The 21190-nt window shown below is 37.4% G+C and overlaps 1 protein-coding gene across 2 annotated transcripts in view; it reads left to right on the top strand.

Annotated features, from left to right (window-relative positions):
• Calcr (calcitonin receptor) overlaps window positions 1–21190 on the top strand; it is an 85675-nt gene that overhangs the window by 2154 nt on the left and 62331 nt on the right. For both annotated transcript variants that reach the window (XM_013352429.2, XM_005363677.2), the window contains exon 3: window positions 8076–8183. In XM_013352429.2, coding sequence (XP_013207883.1) covers window positions 8161–8183 — 23 coding nt within the window. In that variant the 5' untranslated portion in view covers window positions 8076–8160. The remainder of the gene's footprint in view (window positions 1–8075; window positions 8184–21190) is intronic.

Here is a 21190-nt window from a genome sequence, read left to right as displayed (position 1 = left end):
GTTCTCAACTTGAGCCACAAATTAGAATCCCTGAGAGAATTTTTGTTTAATAAAATAAAGGTGGGGGGAAGCATGCCCGACCCTACCCAACCTAATTAAACTAGAATATCTGGGGAAGAGGTCTGTCTATTGATATGTATCTTTAGGTGATTATAACATGTAACCATGACTGATAAGAATCAGCCGATACAGTTTTCCATAAGATTTGATAGAATCTATTAATGTTGGAGGGTCTTAGAGACCATATATGCCACTTACTGAATTGCTGGTCTGATCTTGGATTTTATAGATTAATGAATGTTGAAAGATCTTGGTGAGAATAAAAATCATTTGTTATAGTGTCTGTCTATTCTTTCTTTCCATGTATGTGATGCATATAACTTGGTTTTCTAATCAGAAGAAAGATTTTATTCCTTGATGTTAAATGTTTAAATACTAACAGATCCCAGGAAAATATGTTTTCCCAGAAAACGAGCTACCTGCCCATCCAGAAAATGCTTTAGTGAACTGTAACGTGAACTCTATCTCCAGTAAATATTAAAAAATAATGCTTTTCAGTTTGATTTCCTTTTGCTAAGATTTATATGATGCACGGTGTGCAAATATATACCTTTTGAAAGGTGAGAAGGAAAAAATTAAAACCCATCCTCCCTGGCATACCAGGTAACATTCTGGGTGCCAATTATGTTCCAGTATTTTCATACAAATTAATTTTGTAAAATTCATAATAAACTTTTGAGGTTAAAGAAAACCTCTGCCCTGATTTTATATATGAGAAAATTGGAGTTCTATTATGCCTATAAACTTTCTTAATGCCACAAGTTAAGTAAACTAAACATGTGCTCAAATCCATACCTTCTTATTCTGAGTTCAACTGTATCACTAAAGCACACCTTAAATGAATACTTATATTGTTAAAAAATTTAAAGACAGCATCTATTTGCAAGTGACAAAAGGTAAGAGAAAGATTCCAGCACAGCTGTGCTCGGGCAGGACTCCTGGCTCCTCAGTGTTCGGCTACACGGATCGGGCAAGTAATTCAACCTTTTTAGTTATAAAAGCTAAATCTATTTAAAAGATGTTTTAGTGTGGATTAAATGAATTAATATTTGTAAAGCACTTAGGTAGTTGCTTTGTGCATAGTAGGTTCTATGTGTTATATTTTAAATGTAATTTATTCATAAACATTTTGATTATTTACTAAATGCCAAGTATTGATTCAAGTCTGACAGTACATTTAAAAAAATCACATCTTTGTCCTAAAGGAATTTTTTTCATCTATAGAAAATAAGCGTACATAAATAGAATGATTATGCCACTCAGAAATTGGCATTTCTTCTATAATAAGGATAATTAAAAGCATGGTTTGCTACGGCAATTACGTGATTTTCAATTGTTGAATTGATCTTCCAGTGCTTTAGCTGATGAAAAACCAAATGGTAATATTTTGTGTTGGTAAAAATGATCCTGGGTTGTTTTAGATTTCCCCAATACACAAAAATCACATACTTCTGGCTTCCGTGTATAAGGCTGGAAAACTGATCTATGATGAGTGGATGGATCTTGAAACTTTGCATTTTTCAAGTATATTGTGGTGTTGGAGCATTCAGGAAGAATTGGTAGAAAATGCCATTGCTTCATATTCATTAAGTGCAATTTTCTTAAGTCAGTCTCCTCGAAGCAATGTGTATGTGTGGATTTAGAATATAGTTCTGTTTTTATTCCTGAAGGGAAAAAAAATATTTTTTAGGAAAGGAAATATCCATCAAAGGGCACAGTAAATGTCCCTGGTACCAAGCTGGTTTGGAAGCCCCCTCTCCTCCGAATTTGCTTGCTAGTCTGTGCCTGCAGCTCCACTCCACTGCTTGACACCTGTAGGCACCAGAGGGCACTTGCGGCATAAGACGTGGCCATAATTAAAGAAATAATGGACACTCGTGTCCTGTGTATGAGAACAGTTTAGCATCTGTAAACACGAGTTAATTCTCAAAAAAAATAAAGTACCTGATTCAGTGCAATGCAATCAATATTTCTGTAATCAATATTTAACTCTATTGTGGCACTAGAATTTCGTTTTGGCAATGCATGCCTCTTTCGCATCTTATCAAGTCTCAAGGGTACTTTGAATTTCTGACGGATGCTATGCTTTTTTCCCAGCTCCACAGCCACCCCTTTTATGGCCATTATCAAAATATCTAAATATTCTCCCAATATTCAGCCATGTTTCCGTCCCTGTGTGTTGAATTCACAACACAAGATTGCAAGCTTTCGGCTTGTCATCCTCTGTTCATAATTATTCAGTGATTGCCGAGGATGTAGCCCTCTCTTCAGAATATTATTTAAGATACTTCATGATATCACCCCATCTGACTTTTTTTTCCCCGTCAATGAGAGTGAGAAAATCTCAGCAGCTCCTTAATTCCCGTTCTGGGAATTTTGACTAGAAAAGTTGACTCCAGGTTTAGAGACTATGCTTCTCCTTCAACCTTTTGCCCTTGTCTGTCAACCTTGGTTTATATTCTATTTCTTCAAAGCTGGTGTGGTGGTGGTGTGTGTGTGTGTGTGTGTGTGTGTGTGTCCACTTATATATTGGTTCAGTTGAAGACTCTTTTGCCTTGGTTTGTTTCTCCTGACAGTTCTTGTCTTAGAGCTATGCGTGATTTGTCTGGGGCTTCGAAAGCCAGCATTTCAGATCTAACATGTCCATCCTTCTGTTAATTCTCCACCCCACCCCAATAACACAACAGATTTTTGCCGTGATAGGATCACTTATATTTCAACACTCATTAAATAGTTACTAAATTCTTATTATGTTTTAGTCAGAGACTACTATGATAAATTACAGTCCCTGATTTGAGGCAACTAGACAGACAAACTAACAAATGCACTGCCGTAGGTGACCTTGGTGCTCTGCAGTGGGAAGCAGGGATGCTTCTTAGGGTAGTGATCCTCTTAAAGAGGACACGAGTTGGTACTGAAACGATCACACATAAAAAGCCGAAAAAGGAAGGAACGACATTAGTTGTGTTGCACAAAAGAGATTATATATTATAATGCACATGTGTATTATATATGTGTATATATAATACATCTATTAAAAATAAAAAGCTTGAAATAGCATGTTATTTGGGAAACTGCAGATATGTGGTTTGCAGGCCACCGATAACATACCAAGCAGCTAATGTGCCTGCTGAACTAAAGGGATTGCATTTTATCCTAAAGACAAGGGGTTAAAAAAAATAATGTGAAGGACAACAATGATCAAACTTCCCATTTGAATGAATCACTCTGTTGAAAAAATAGATTGAAAGTGGGACGGATACAAATTAATGGAAAGTCTGGAGCCTTATTGCCGTAACAGAAAGAGAAATAATTAGGGCCACTTGGAGATACAATAGTGCAAAACTGTACGGAAATTATTTTAAAGGTAGTATTTTAAGTATTTAGTCAATGATAAATTTGGAGGTGAGATGAACGAAAGTACTGCCTAGTTGTATGAGGAATTCTAGCTTTCCTTCACAGATAACAACAGACCGACGGCGTCAACCACCTAGCATAGACGAGAAGTATTTGGAAACAAAAGGAGAGCTGAATTTGCAGGGGGAGGAAGAAACATGATATATTTTGTTTTATGTACATGGTGGTGTTCCATAGAAGTAAATATGGATGTTCATGCCTCAAAAGACTATGATACTAAATTTAAAAAACTAGAATAACTTCAGTACAGTTTCAGCAGCTAACAGAAGAAAGGAGTTAAAAGAAAGAAGAAAGAAAAAAATCAAACACAGGAAATTAAAATGAAAAGCTAAACATTTAAGGCATAGCCTTTGGGGACACCAAATTTTCAGGGACAAATGGAAATCAAGCCTTCCAAAGACATGGGAGGCTAGATGCGCAGCAAAGCACAGAGCCAGTGGCTCCACGGCAGACAGAAAGAAAACCACCAGGTCTGCAGTCACCAGGAGACAGAGGAGGAAGAACACCATCAAGGGCTGCAGCCTAGGGTGCCTGCTTCAAGGGATGGAAAAGGAGGCATGAGCTGTACAGTCATTTCAGTTAGTTTGAAAAGCACTTATCTCTCATTTTTAAAAACTGTACAACCTCAAGTTTCGCTTAAGTGCTGCTTCGTTCTTCAAGTCTTCTCTGACAGCCACTGACCCCTCAAACAAAATGTAGTATTACAGCCATCTGTCAATCTTTCAGAGGCTCCACAGACTCTGCGTGTTGGGGACGACGTGTGTGTGTGTGTGTGTGTGTGTGTGTGTCCACACACACAATATGTGTATAGCATGTTTCCTTTTATTCAATATCTTCTCTTTTGACATTAATTCTCTGAAACAAACTTTCTAAATCTCTCTATTCCAGTAGCACACTGGGGGAAAGACCAATAAGGGCTTTATAAATTCTAGTCCTCTGGGAACTCTAGCGTTTCAGCGTGCACAAGCTCTTCTCAGACTGGTTATATACTTAGAAGTTGTACAACTAAGTTTTTAGGATAAATGTGTCAATTTTTGGATGATAAGACTAATCTATTCTAGCTGCTTTGTGACTTGTTTCTTTTTTGGTTATGAATGCACGTTAACTTTCCTTCCTTCCATTCAGATTATGCAGGACACTCCTCCATTTATTTCATCTCCCCAGCAAATCCAGGGAGCTATCTATGTTCGTTCTGGGATACGTTAAAATTTATTTAAACTTAGCTATCATGATGCCGGGATATTTTTTTCCTGAAGTGATTTTTGTCACAGTGAAGTTTGAAGTTTTATTTTAAAGAATTAATTTGTGATTGTCCCGGAACTTTCAGATACTTCCTCCAAATCAATAATTTGTTTTCATTTTGGGGCTTATTACACACGTTTTCCCTGTTCTTCAGGGAATAGGTCGAGCATCACCACAGACAGCCAAACATGCAGAACCATATCCAGTGCCCCTTACCTCTCTAAATCACAAAGAGAAGAGGACAGCCATTGCATATGGGGGTCTGCAGACTTCGATTACTGCACCCACACTGAAGATAGCTTTTGAAAATTAAATCTGTACCAAATATGGGCAAGCTGCTTTTTCCTGTCATTATTCCATAAACAATCCAGACAAGCACATATTTAAATAGCATCTATAGTAGCTGGAGTGATGGCTCAACAGTTAAGAGCACATACTGCTCCTTCCGAGAACTGAGTTCAATTCTGCGCACACATGTCAGATGACTCACAGCTGCCTATAACTCTAGCTCTCGGGGGATCTGATGCAACTGGCCTCTACAGGAACCTGGTCTCACCTGTGCATACTACTGACATATACATGTACACATAATTAAAAATAAAAAGAATTCTTAAAATAGCATTTATATTATAGTTGTTATTACATGTAGTCCAGAATGACAGGAGGGTGTTTGGGATTACAATTAAATACTATGCTATTTTATATATGGAAACTAATTGTCCACAATTTTTGGTCCTGAAACCAATCTATCATGAATTCTGAAGGACAATTATAGCTCTGCTTCTTGTCATAGGATGAAGCTAATTGGGTCCTATTTATACCTTTTTGGGCAAGGGTGTTCTTATTTTCCCAGTACAGACCAGAACCAGAAACAACTCCCACTAAACAGAAGATTCATCTTCTTTAATCTAAGTCCTCCAAGTTTGGGAGATACAAAAAAATAGTAACTACAGTTGATGGTGGCCCACTGAGTACTGGATGCAACACTATTCTGTCACTTCTCAGGACACCCTTATATATCCTGTGTCCTTAAAGAATATAATAAAGCCCAGTCCATTGATGAGGAAGCAGGATTAGAAACTTGCCAAAATTCATGGATCCCTGAATATGGCAGAGCTACAACTCAAAACTAATGTTGACTAACCAACTCTAACTAATGGCAATTGATGGTGACTTTGAGACCTTAAAAAAACTATAATTAGAATATTAATCATTGCAATGGTCAAGCTTTTGCAAGAGATGGAATGAGGAGCCCACCTTTACAGGCATGACTACTGGTCTACCTGAAGACTGTAATCCCAGCACTCCACCCAATGGGATTACAGGCATACTATCACTGTATTTACCCCAAATCCCAGCTTGGAATAGTCTAAGTTCTGCCTATATTTATGGAATGTTCTATATGCCTAAATATATTAGCAGGGCATTCCTTCACAGCAAAGAAAATATGAAATGTAATATTGATTTTGAATTTCAGGCTTTTATTATTTAACCAAGTCCCTTTTTAAGTAGTCATCAAATGAATTTACTAATTATTACCAGCAATTTGATGACCACAAAAGATGAAAACACTTTATACTTCCCTGGAGCTCAAAAAAACAAATGCTTACCCTGTTTATACAATGGGGGAAATGGCCACTTTATAACAATTAGTAGTGATTCCTAAAGAAAAGCTTGGCTATTTGAGGAGCTTTTCTCTCTAGAGTGCTCCTCGTGAAGTCATCGCAGTCAACAAGGGCAGAAGAAAAAAACCAATTGTATGGCTGCCAAATTTAATTGTAAATTGACTCAATTCATATACTAATTAACCCAACTTTTTAGCCCAATAGTAATAATTTTTCTATTCTTATGTGGGACAGGTGGAAGTCTGGCAAGTGTAAGGGTGTCCTGAAGAAAATATTGATGTTTATGAGCATTTGGATAGAATCTCTTTAGTCTAAGATTGAAAGACATTCATGGCACAGAGCACGCAGTGATGCAAATGGCTTCAGCACCTTGTCTAGGCCTACTACAAGGCTAAAAGGTCAGGACAATATTAGAACACTTTTTCATCCCTAACATCACATAGACTGCAAAAATGGCATTAAGGCAAAACCCCAATGAAGCAAATGATCATAGCTCGGGGGCCAATTCAGGAAAAATAAGAATTTACTAGGTTGCTTTTTTTCCCATTGAAAATAAAAATAATTTTATTGCATCCCATGAGGAAAATATATATTCTTACAAATTAGATATGTTATCTTAGTGAATATAAGGTCAATGAGAAACTTGGCTTTTCTTTTTTGCTACTAAAATATTAATATCTAGGCACATTTAAGGAGTAGCAGCTTGATGTCCAATTTTAATGTTATGATCACATTGAGCTGCATTTTAATATGTTAAAACGACACTTCTGCCTTTAAGGTGGAGCCAATATGTTTTCTTGGTAATTAATATTTGACCTTTATTGAATTAGGAATCCAATGCTTTCATTGGGGAAAAAGACAGCAGAAGTGTCGTAGTCCCCCCCCAGCAGAAGATGGTATTTTTGTCGGGAGAATCCCATCCTTTGAATCCATGTCCAGTACTCTCTGAGGGACTGATAGAGTAACTGGAAGGCATAAGCATTTGCGGGCATCCTCCTGCACCACTACACTCCCAGATGAGCAGAGAATGAAACACGTGAGCAGGAGTGACCTATCTCGGTTGTTCCATCTAGTCTCCTGGTAGGTCCAGTACTTTCAACTCACACAGCAAGCCTGTGTGGCCCAGATGTAAAACTTCCCAAAGAAAAGCCTTCCCGTGTCTCTCTTTTAGTCTCTTTTTATACTTTTCCACGCTCAAATCAGCTGCTTTTTAAAATTCATTTTACATATCAACAACAGTTCTCCCTTCCCTGCTCCCGCTCTCCCCTATCACTATAAACCTACCAACTACTATTTTTTTTTTAACCTTGTTCCCACAAATCTTGCTTTCTTCATGTAGGGAAAACTGTACTTAACTCTCTTCAGGAAAAAAAATATATAGTCATCAATAATGATGTTTTCTTTGTGTTGTAAGTCTGAGTGTTAATTTCAAATGTTAATCTTTATACTATAGCTAAAGATATTAAAGACTTAATAGCCAATGTAAAACTAACTAAAAGAAAAAAGTATTCTATCTCTATAACCAACTTTTAAATGATGGGTTTTCAACCTTAAGGATGAATTTAGAGCAGTTAAGAACTTGTAAGACACTACGTACACAGAATGGAGACATTAATTAAAGTATCTCAATAATACCATAATGATAACTGTATCTACCACTTACATAGAGCTCTCTATGAGCTGCTAACATTCTGTGCTTTTTATTGATTTTAATGCATTTGATATTTACAGTATCCACCTAAGGTAAGTGCCATTAGCGCACATTCCCCACAAGAAGAAACCGAGGGAGCAGGACGGCCACACATAGGATTTGAAAATGGTTCCAAGGAAATTCAAAGCGTAAGTAAATCAGAAAATAAAAATGTACTTACTATTAAGTTTATAACAGCCAAAGTTTATGATTTTAATGTAAAATGTCTTTTACTTTTGCATTTTGTTTGTCTTTAAACAACAGATCCATGAATTTCTGTCTTGGAAAATATATAGAAATAATGACATTTTTTCCTTATTTTCCATATTTTCCTCTCCAGCTCTCATGCTTAAACCCAGGCCTGTAGCATCCCACTGTGCACTGTGCTTTACCCGAAGTGGAAACTGTCCTTTTCCAGCTTGCCCAATTTCATTCATAAAGAGCAAAATCAAATGAAAACAAGTTGATTTAATTATTTCAAAGATGCAACTTCTATCAAAAATATAAAGCACAACTCGATATAACACGATTTTTAAAAGAACCTTAAAACTACATTTTACTTATTTCCATGAAAACTAGTCAGAAACCCATGGTATCTGTGGTTTTAATGATGTGGAGGGGGGGAATAAATGTGTGGGCACAAAATAGCAAATGAAAATACATTGAATTTTAATCAGTCTAAAAATGGTCAATTTTCCTATTCACTCAGAGATGATAAACTTCCCAAGTTCTATTTTGGAGAGTGACAACTCTTTTCCATGTTCCCTGAACAGTCTTCATTTCCCTATCTGATGACTGCCTAGGCACTTTGTGTACTTGGGCAAAACAGGGGTGGGGGCAGCAATAGAATGGGGGACGGTCCATTCTAAAACTCAAAGGAAACTGTATGTCCATCACCCATGCTCAGGCTTCTGTCTCATGCAAGTGATTTTGTTTACTATGCTATTTTTTTTTTTTTTTTGGTTTCCTTACCATACTTGCATTTATACTTGTTTCAACTCTTGGACATTTAGCTCTCTTACACACATTTCTTGTCTTCTCTATTGTAAAATGGGCTTAATTTGAGCTTTTTCCCCTAGTGTGACAGCTCAATTATAGAATAGTAAAATAAAAACCATTGAAGTAGAACATACCTATTTTACACCAAATTATTCAATTTCCTCAAGAATTAGGAAATTATTGGGTTATTGTTAAGAAATTATTAAGATTCCAATAGTGCAGGAGGGTTCATCTCTCGGTCTGACTCCATCATCAGAAACTGCTAACTTGCAAGAGATATTCTCAAAATGAAAAGGATGTGGTTTCGGACTTAGCCACAGGTGCTGGTGGGTAGGAAGGGGGTTTGGGAGACAAAGCACCTTGAGGAGGCTGACCGGGCAGCTGGCAATGCAAACATGGTGGGAGAGAAGTTGGAGGCTTGCATTTCATACATTAAATCGTTCGTTAGTGTGATTTCTCCTTCCTGTCACGGGGTTTCTAAGCAGAGATCCAGAACAGATACTGTGTGTTACAATTCAGTTTCAGATATATGTTTGCCAACAATATATGGGCACACATTGTCTCATTTTGATTGTACAGTAGCCTCGAAATGGATATATTTTTTTATCTCCAAATCACAGATACTAGGACTGAAATTTAAAGAAGCCAATAGGAATAAGTTAAAATTAAGGGGTTAATTTTCATCATTAGTAATGTGCCAATGCAATCATTTTTGACTGATATAAGTGCTTACTACAACAGTTCTTGGAAGAATTATACCGTATAATTCATGCAGTAGGCACAGGTGGTCTCATTTTTCCCAATTAAGGTCAGAGGGTTATAAAGATTTCAGATGAGAAGAAAGGTCCTATAACTAAAAGCAGAGGCAGGATTTGAACCCAGACTCAACACATTATACTATAGTCTGAATCCCTACCCTGCACTCCTAGTAAACATCAGAGCTTATATGCTTGATCATATCTACGTGGTGCTGAGTTTGTGGCTATTCAGGGTCCCATGTGGCTTTTAATTGAAAATAGTTGTTCTCAAATGTGGTCTTTAACCCCTGGCAGAATTTCACTGTCTGGAAGAAAATAAGAAGTTCAAAGACAACGCCAAGCACTTCCCTAACTACTAAAGCCTTTCCCTACAAAGGACTGCCCTTTGTTCTGCGAACATAAGCTTCCTTTTGCAGAGCAATAATGTCCCTTTTTAATCTAATGAGTTTCGGAATGGCTGATAATTATTTTTAAACATACTAATTAAAAATTTGTCAATCCTATTCCCTCTGCCTCATACTTGGGACAATTAAAGAGAATGGCATAACTCATGCACTATAAGATTCTTACCTCTAAAAAACAAAGTAGAAAACATGTAAGAATGAAAAGAGTTATCAAAATATATTTCACAGGTTTCCCTAAGACTTAAGCTTGATGCTTAAAGTCCATATGCTTTCTGGTTTTGAAAGGCAGTTAAGAGAACCAGTATATAGCTGGAAAAGAACGACACTATCCATGTCCAATAGACTGTCATAGAATGTACATATTACAAAACACCTGAACTCCAGCTGAGTACTATACATACAGCCATGCAGTGTCTCACACTCTCCTTTGATAGGCACTTACCACTGTGGAAAGAAATGCTACTTCAGTAGCCATGGTGGTGTCATCTTGAGAATACATAATGATAAATATATATATATATATATATATATATATATATATATATATACACACACACACACACACACACACACACACACACACACACACACTGCTTGTCAGCAGTGTTTGGCCTTTCTTATGCACAGATTTCTGAATATTTGATCTCTCTCTGTGTGTGTGTGTGTGTGTGTGTGTGTGTGTGTATGAATGCGTGCATGTATGTGTGTGTGTTTTTCTTTTCTATTGTGGTAGATATCAAACCTAGAGATAAATACATATCAGAAGAGCACCCCTTATATATTCTTGTTATTACTTTGATCCTCATCTTACAATTAAGAAATGTATAGTTCAGATTAAAAGATGAGCTGAAACACCTCATCTAGTTAGTTGAGGGAGTAAAGGCTTTACTCTTTTTTTTGTCATATTCCAATTCTCTTAACCATCTTCTCACAGTTCTGCAGGTATCACAACCTTTGTTTCCACGGTAGCCCTGTCACAGTCCTGCTGATGGTGATCTCGGATTCACATGGTTTGAGTTTGCCTCCAGCATTCTGAAAATGTACACCTTCTATGTCCTTGTACATATGGGCCCACCATGAGAGCTTCTCAGTAGAAAAACAGAAGAAATCTAAAATGACTAATTATACATATCAGGATAGTCAGGGGAGCTTTAAAGCAGACTCACAGAAATTAATACAAGCTCATCCGATGACATAAGGAAGACTCCTCAGTGCATAAAGAACGTTGTAGCTGGAGGGCATAGCTTTAGTGAGAAAATAGAACTCAAACGTGAACAATGGCTTGATATCTGTAAAAGAAGGTTCAGTGGATGACCAGGGCAAACCAGATACGTTTGCCTAAAGTGCAGATCCTAAGTTTTCTCATGAATCTTTGGTTTGTGGTTATGTTACCTATACCATGACCTGATACATCAGGAGCACAGCACCATTTTAATTGTTGATAGGAGGTTTAAAAAGTTGCATACACTGATTCCTTAAGTCAAACACACTTTTTTCCACCCTAGTACTAAAGAATACAAGGCCTCTGTCTTTTTAAAAAGAAAGCAGAAGTGTGCTGTAGCTCAGTCCTCAGAAGAAACAAATGAGGAAGGAAACCAATTCCTTTTCCTTTCTTCCATGGGGCTTGCTTTTCTCTTAACGTAGCAATCTAGTTCTTGTTCAAGTTCTTTGGACATCTGGAACTTAAATAGTGACTTCTAATATATTTAAAAACAGATTCATATAGAGTACACACTGTGTTGTGAGGATGAGTATCTTAAGCTTAAATTTTTCAGCATATGAATTGTGTTTCCTACCTTCTTGTGGTTTGCATGCAAAATGCAGCAAAGAAATTGTCACATGGTGTGTCAACCACCAGATAGGGATAATAGCAAGATTGGGTCCCCAGGGACAGTCAGCACTATACTAGAGAAAGAGACCAGGAGAAAGTGTGAACCAGGCAAGGGGAGAGAACTTGGAAATTTTCAGCCATTATACTAATTTATGAAAATGGCTTTGAAATATTTATGCTAAAAGACAAAAATATTTCTTCAAAGATTAACTTTGTTCCATTTAAAGTAGTGAGTAGCCATTTTCAAAATGCTTTTTCAAGTGCCTGGGTACTTTGCCAATACCTCCCCACCCCACCCCCCCGGCACTAAAAAACGAAATAGAAGAGACATTATGGCCTCTGTCTTTGTGACTACAGGTCCATGGCAGAGAGTGGAAATAATGTGGATCAGATAATAGTTTATAGTTTTAATATAAATCCTTTTGCTAAACCACAAAAGGGCAAAGGCCTTAGCCTGTCTACCAAAAGACTGTGGAAGACACTTCCTGATAGACATCTGAAAAAATGGAAGCAGCCCAGTTGCTGGAAAGGACTGTTGAGCAAATGAGTTAGTCTTTAGCAGACGAGGTGGGAATAGAAGAGACTGTCTCATCAGCATCCAATAATTAGGACATTATTCACTTTGGTCCTGGTAAAAGATTCTATGGAAACTTGCCTAACTTTCACTAAATTTTAAAGTTTTAATTTGTTAACAGTCTTGCAATGCTTTCAACAACTTCCTTTTTTATCCTTTTTTACATGGAGGTTGATGTTTCAGGCAAGGATTTTAATACACATCTGATGTTTTAACCTCCCAAATAATCTCAAACTACTGATCTCCTCATTGCACCAAAGCAGCAGTTCTAAATCTTCAATCCAGAACAGCATCACATGAAGGGTTTGTCAAATATCAGAATGGGAGCCCCATTCCCAGGGTATCTGATCTTGGCTAAGGTCGGCTGACAATCACAGTTTTAATATCTGGTATGTTGCTATGTCTTCTCAGTGTTCCTGGTCAAGCTAGGACATTCACAAATAACCCCCAGGCGTGTGTGTGTTTCAACCTGAATTTCTCCCTGCCTTCCAATAGCTCTAGAGATTTTAGGTTGACTGCTAGACCCACTTCTCCAGGCCCAGTTTTTCCCTTGACAGTGAGAATGTCAGAAAAATACTGATACAATGTAGTTGCCTCTGAGGGAAGCCTGCCTGGGGTAGGTTGCTTTGTCATTACTCAAGCTTCTAGCATTTCCTTTTCATCCAGAATTTCCATTACTTCTTTTTCATGTGTCTAAATTCACATCAGGAACAAATAAGTTAACTTAAGAAGAAATTGCCACTTGTTCTACTTAAATATTGATTAATATAATTTAGAAGCTATAATTAAAAGACTGCAAAGTACAACCAGATACAGGAAACTGAGCTGCTCATGGTCTACGTCTTTCCTGAGCTTCAGGGAGGTACAGAAGGCAGAAAAAAACAGTTCTATTTACTTCACGTGAGCATTCATCTAGATCTTGAAAGATGAATTTTCAAGGAATAGTCATATTCTCTCTCTAAAACAAATAGGAGTGTAAATGATTTTCTTTTAAGTGGCAAAGACAAATAGGCAGTACCAAGCCACGGCGTGCGAAAGGGGAGCACAGCATAACAACATGACTTCCTTTGAAACTGCTGCTGCTGACGGAATCCTTATGTGAAAAGCAAGAATTACTTTTTTTTTTTTTTTTTTTTACTAAAATTAGATGTAGGGCAGTTGTTACAGGAGTGCCTGTGCCTTTTGCTCTGTTTCTTCTCTTTGTAATGGTTTAATAATTGAAATAGTACCTGAAGTGATAGCAGAAAAGTCCAGGTCTAAATAATCTAAGGTTTCCGTTGGCTTATTCAGGTTATCCACTGTCTTAGGCAGTGTGGTACAGTGACAGAAGAAAGACAGACCACATATCCCTGCAACTGCATGAAACTGAAGGCAGGCAGAATGTACACACATAAACACATACATAAATAAATAATCATGGAAATAAAATGTTGAAAAGTGAGGGATTTGTTTTATGAAGGGTCAACATGCCATGAAGCTGAGGATAGAATACCAATGGGATTTGTGCAGAAAGGGGGAAGTTAATAAGACAGAATAAGTGTCTAGATACATATTGGAGTTTAGCATATTATCAAATAAAACCATTAGGAAAATAACAATTATCAAAAAAATACCTTCTACAATATTACAAATGAATGCTTTTTGTAGGAGAAATATAAGAGAATATTTTTATAAGCCAAGATCATAGCATTCTAAGCAAAACACAAAAATGATGATGGTATTCTAATGATGATTATGGCTTAAAGAGTATTTCCTATGCATCAAGGAGACAGATTTCATTTTAATTCACATACACACACACACACACACACACACACACACACACACACACACACACACACCATTCTAAGACCTTACAATCTTTGCCTTAATTTTAGCACTCAAGAAACAAAAAACTGTTCCTTTCTTCTTATGTTTTCATTAGCTCCACTTAACCGTTCTGTAACACATGCACACGTCCGAACACTTCTCTGTAAGACACAGGCATATGCAAGTCTTACTTGCCAACTGTAAAAAGTATACCAGTAAGTGTTGCTTTTATCTTCACTTGTATATACACAATCTGAGAATTAGCAACATCAGGGAACTCCCAAAATCATTCTCAGAAATGAAGCAAAACAGAAATTTGAACTCAGATCTGCTTGAATGAGATAAATTATCAAACATAGGGAGGGGATAAGAAGAGTTCCTATAAACTTAAAAAAATAGGAAAAATATTTTAAATGGAAAAGTTGTAAGCAGGGAATTGCAAAAGATGAGAGAAATAGTCAAAGTTATTATAGTAAAGGATCTGACCTCTTTAGTTATTAGGGAGACACAGAAAATATTGTTACTGACCCACTATTTCTACTTATTTTCTCCTTAAGAAAATTGTGAATCTTTTGTCCCTGTCTTTTAGTGTCTCTAGAATGTTCTTTCTATTATTATCTGTAATTCTTCAAAAGTGAATGTTGCCTACACACAAAGAGAGGACCCTGAAATGTATTATGAAGATACTGAACAGCATTAGAAAGATGTCCCTTGCATATTAAGAAAAGAAATTCCAAGAATTATATATCTAAATGGAGAAATTATTCTGCTTACAGTGTTATACATTATATGTGCAAAAGTACAGGGAATGTTAGAGTTGCTAATTAGCTGTACTTCTAAGAAGTTATATTTATGAACTAGTGTCAGCCTACTTAATGTGTTCAAGTACAAGGTAAAGTTCCCCTTAACTTACATTGGAAATATAAATTTTTAAAATTTTGTTAGAAGAATTATAAACAAGATATTTTAAAATAAAACCCATTTTTAAAATGATGAGCACATAGCCAGGTCTTGGGGTTCAATGAGATCATGCTCTGCAGATCTAGACTCTGCTCTTGTACTGACAGCAAGCGCCAAGCATAAAATCCCATTTCTATGTTAACCATCCATGCCTGCTTTGCTATATTAAAGCGGCCTTGCCCTATTCTTGACAAAATCAAATATCTGCTAAGTACATAGTTAACTTCCAGCTAACTAGTGGATTTAGGAAGTCATCCGTGCCATGCCCAAGCCCTTTTCTCTGTATGTTTCCTCTCTGTTAAAGGTAAATTTTATCCTTTTCACCAGTTGAAAAAGACCCCAGTGAATACATCATGTTTTAACTAAAATAAAGCACAAATAAGATTTAAAAATAAAAACAGAAAGCAAAAACAAACAAAAAAAAACCCTATATCTACCAGCCAGCCCAAGTCTAGTTTGCTTGTCATTAAATTCTTGTTTACCAAAGCTCTTTTTTAAAGATATGACTATGGAATATATATTAGTTTGTCGTTTCTGTTTGTTTGAATAGACTTGATAAGCACTATGCTGTGCTTGATCTGTGATTCTCTGATATTATTACTTGCCTACATCAATAAACATTTTCACAAAGTCTTGGATTCAATATCTTTCCTTGGACAACTGCCTGAAAGGTTTTGCAAAGAACCGGAAGACAGGCACCACCCAAACTATTGCCTTGAATGCTATTTCATAAATGGCTTTTCCCACATGTAAAACTCATTTATTCTGAGGTACCAACCCTGTTCTATCCCACTACTCCAAATGACCCCAGGAGTGTGCCGCCTACCATTCCCTCAGTCACTTTAAGGATAATGAGTTCAACCTTCCGCTCGCTTCCCCGCAGCCCCTCAGAGGCCTGAGTTAACTGGGCTTGCTCTGTTTTGCAGCACGAACATGGTGGGGCATAGCTGAAACCTGGTCACATCAAAATCCTCTTCTGACGGCTTAGACTCCCGATCACTTACTATTTCCCCAAGGGATTTCCCAGCTCGATGTAGCATTCTGACAAAGGAGCAGTCTGTACTGTTTATACAGGAAATCCTATCACCCATCCTAGGGAGGTGGAGCCTTGACATTTCCCATAGCCAGCACCTCCAGACTGCTTGGTACAGTAGTTAATGGTAGGGACTGTGATGCCAGAGATTCTCAGGTCAAACATCCCACCCTATTTACTGACAAAGTGGCCTACAGGAAGCAGTAGCTCCCTCATTAACTAGGGCTATTAGTTCCTGCCTCTCCGGCTCACTGTACCACTGCAGCACAACTGGGTGCGTTGACAGTGCAGAGTAAATGACCAAACATTCCGGAGAAGTGAGTAATACATAACAGTGTCCCACATGTCCGTGTGTTACACGTATGGCTTGACAAATGGGATATCCACTGACTCTGCTTTCATAATTTTGATGTGTCCTATTCCTGAAGAGGAGACCTCCATTTGTATAACACAGGCATATATCTATATCTATATCTATATATTTGGCTTAAACTAGGAACAATATGGCCGATGGGTCTCAAAGTTTCTTGCCAACCGGCAATTGATGCATTCTGTGCCCTGTTATCCTGCAGTACCACCCCCCACACACTTCCTTAGGTCTGAGATTCTGCTTTGTCAGCTAAAAGTGGACTATGACACTAGCAGGGTCACCTTTCGTCATGAGCTGCTTGTACTCTCTAACTTCTGTCTCATTTACCTTCCTCCAGCCTAGACCCCCCTTCCCTTAGAAAGGCATGTATACCCAGCACGCCTCTAAATCTTCAAAATAAAGCACAGATTGCCTTAAAGTGTTGAACACTTCAGTCAGTTTATAAGGAGTTGGAGTTCATGATAAATAGACTGTTGAGTAAACAAAGCTTCAAATAAAGGTTATTTTACGATCAAACATAATTTGTGCACCAACTTTCATAGTTATTTATTAAAATACACACCGTCTTATAAATGAAAACCTACATGAAGCATTGAAGCAAAGTCTCATGGGAATTCATCAAACCCCATGAAAACACACACTATGTAAAAATGTAAATTACCGTATCAAGGTTTATTGTTTGACCCTGGCAAGTTTCAAAGTTGATATTAAGGTCCAAATTTTTTGAGCAAGCTAACATAACAAAAACAAAAATGGTTGGCTCGTTTTCTTATGATTTTGATGTTACAGCTCTGTTTCGAGAAAAACACCAATGCCTCAACTAGGTACAGGAAGAATAAGTGCTACACTAAAAACTTGGTTGTGGCATAGTTGACTCAGCCCCGCATCTCCCCAGTTGACCCTGGATCACAAATGTGTCTCCTTGAGCCATCATCCATAATGTAGATGTTGTTAAAGGGCTCTGCCAACCCTGTTGGAGGTCCCACTTTATTCTTCATTACCATTACATTAATCTTCTTCTAAGCTTCTAGGGAAAGTAAGAACCCACAAGAGTAGCATTTTTTTTCCTTTCTGCAACATGAATTTATAAACTTAGCACCATAAAATGCTAAGGAACCCCGCTGACAATCTTACTCAAACCTCCACCTGCCCAGGGATCCTCCTCAGAGCTTCCAGGCCATTCCCTTACCGAACAACTCTCTAACAAACTCACACTGCGGCCCTTCAGAGACCGACCTTCACTCTCCTCCCAGGGTACCGGTGAACATCTTGTCAATGATGTACCTCCAGCAGGAATGAAATTTGATAAGAAAGGAGATACCAGATTTAAGAGGGAAAATAAACCTTAGTTTTGTAGAAAGTACATTTTGCTTTAAAACTCTCTCCTTCTGAAATAATACCATACTTGTCAAAAGCAAAAGCAAAACCAAGGTTCTGGGTTCTATCAGGCAAACAGAAAAGCATATTCCTCTGTCGTCTCTGTTCCATAGAACAAATGTGTGTGCATCTTCTCTAGTGAGAATGAACTTCAGGGGTTGTCAGACATCCAAACTGAACATGGTCTATCCTGCGCAGCTCCCGTGTCTAATGTATCAGAGGTGGTTTGCATAGAAAATGATAGGAGACTTCTATTCAAGCTCCTTCCTCATCATATTTTCTAATCACCTGTTTTATGAAATTTACATTTTTATTCAATAAAGCACACTATTAATATAATACAGCAATACTTCGCGTACCGAGATAATGACAAAAGATAAATAAATGCAATTATCATTAGTACAAAAACTGTAAAACAAACATAATTAAACTATGTTTCAAGCCAGGGAGTTAGAATGAAATATACCAGATCAGTTCACAAAGATTGCCTTTTAACCTTGGTTTGTTTTAAGGCATGCGTATGTGCATACCCGAGAAGTTTAATTGTATAGGTGCATACTAGTGGAGTTTAATTGTATATGTGCATACCAGTAGAGTTTAATCTGTGCCACTCATAATCTCTACTGAGTACCTGCTAGATCTGAGGTCTTGAGAGGGTGTGTTATCTATTTTAATTTCACAGCCGCTCTGTGAGTTAGATAACTCACCTTGTAGAGGAAATTAAAAGTTTGGGGAGGCAGATTAACAATGGCCAAGATCACTTAGCCTTAGCTTATGTCTTCACAGAAGTCAAGTCTTTGTATTCTCTCTGACTTTCTTTGTTTTGGGTATAAATACTTAAATTTAGTGGCCTTTTTTATTGGCACTAATGACTATTTTACTAACTGCTAGTTGAATTTTTCCTCGCTTGTGTTGTTTGTATGCACAGACTGTTTGTAACTTTCTATTCCATCTGTCCAGGAAATAGACCACCCCCAGACCACCCCCAAAAATAAATAAAATAAAATTTTCTAAGATGTGTTTTCCCAAAACGACAGGTGATAGTATCTAAGACATCCCTACAACCTTTGACAAAATGCTCTTCATGTTTACCCCAATACCTATAAACGAACTTGTTATTGTGGCCATGGAATAGATCTAAACAACTGGCTCTGAAAAGCCCCATGAAGGAAGGTTGTGCTGTTAAGATTCTTGTTTGACCATTTTAGTAGTGTTCTGAATATGTAACTCTCATTGCCACAACATAAGAAACCTTTAATAGTAAAAGGAGCACAATTTGTTATCAAAGAGTCCAGAGGGTTTTGACTCTGTAGTTGATTGCCAGGGAGAAGCAGACAAGATGTCCAGCAGGTGGCACAGCGTCAACACTCAGTGTCCGTTGTGTTCAGAGACAGATCCTTAAACTTGGCTGAAAGTCTCAGAACAGATTTGTTTTATAATAGAGTATTTAAATATTTACCCAAGGTATTTAGTTTATTTTTATATTTTATTTTATGATCCAATAATTTTGAATTCAAGTATCTTCTTTGGGGCTTAAATGTTAGTTTGTGATCCACTTATGTCTGCCTGCTATAGATTTATACTATGTATATATATTTAGCTTTTTCCCTCTTTTTTAAATAAAAAATAGCATATAAACTTGAAAATATGACTTAAATATTACAAAATTTTTAGTAAACATCTTGTAAATTTGCAGAACCGAGATTACTGCCATAGGACTGGGGGTAACCAGTACCACTGGTATCTCCTCTACATCTGAATTGTACTCACAGCTAGGCAGACAACAGAAGCTCAGATCCACCAGTCATCCAGACAATTCAGATGAAAGCCACGGTGCAATGTAACTATTTGAATGTGTTATGTAGGTACTTTGTTACCCTCCCCACACCAGTGTGTGTGTGTGTGTGTGTGTGTGTGTGTGTGTGTGTGTGTGTTTAATCTAAATAGAAACCCTGTTTAATTCTAAAGGTAGTCCCTCAGCTTTGATTACATTGGCAGCTTTACAAATCTTTTTGTCTCCAGATTTACGTGTAAAAGAAAAAAAGCATCATATGGTAGTGAACTGCAAAGGACTAAATGTCCTATATTGAGAAAAATAGAAAGGATCTCAGCTCACATTTTGACATTTGTGGTATTTACTGAGAACGGGGCAAAGGATGACTGTTACTGCTGTGGAGCAAACCACTGCACTCAACTATGTTGCTAACGTGACCTCTTCAAAAGAGAAGACATTGAGTGACTGACGATATATCACTCAGTTTAAAGACCTTTGCTGTGGCAACATATGGCCATGGTAGAGAATGTAACTGCCTTTGAAATTTGTGTCCAAGTACTGATTACTGCCTATAAATCAGAGTCAGTGACAGCGCTGGGCTGCAGTGTCTTTGGTTTTTATAAGCTCTACATTGTAAGGACTTCATCATGTCTTTGAGCTACACTTGGTTTCTATAGCCCGCTGGACTGGGCTGGTTCTCAGATCAGGCCTTTAGTTCTCATTTTAGTTTTTAACCTTGATTATAATTCTTATCCTAATATTTTTCTCTCAGGGAACTTTCTATGAAAAATGATACCCTCATTCTTAGCCTCAAGAGAAGCCTTAGGATCTGGGATCATCTTCTAAAACTGGATAGTTACAAACTAAGCAGCTAACAAATTAATAATGCTCAAAAAAAAAAACCAGTTAGAAAATTCTGGAGAGCAGATCTTATCCTCTCTTTACGATCCAATCCACACACTCTATTTTCCTAGTGGAAAAGTGGTACAGAATTGATAACCACGAGAATCACTTGAAATGTGATATACTGATCATAAGTATCAAAAAGGGGGTCTGGAAAAAGTGATTCAGTGGATAAAAAGCAGCAAAGATTGGGGACCTGAGTTCAGACCCCCCCCCCAGCCCACACTTAGAAGCCTGTCTTAGTAAGATACATCTGTAATCCCTGTATGTTAGGGAGAAGAAATTGAAGGGCTCCTGGGGCTCTCTGGCTATTCAGCCTTAACAGAATGGTCTAGTCTCTAAGAATGGTCTAGTCTCTAAGAAT

The sequence above is a fragment of the Microtus ochrogaster genome, linkage group LG10, assembly GCF_000317375.1.
Source record: "Microtus ochrogaster isolate Prairie Vole_2 linkage group LG10, MicOch1.0, whole genome shotgun sequence".
In the NCBI taxonomy this organism is placed as follows: Eukaryota; Metazoa; Chordata; class Mammalia; order Rodentia; family Cricetidae; genus Microtus; species Microtus ochrogaster.
The sequence above is the reverse complement of the archived record's forward strand: the minus strand, read 5'-3'. Positions and strand labels throughout refer to the sequence as shown.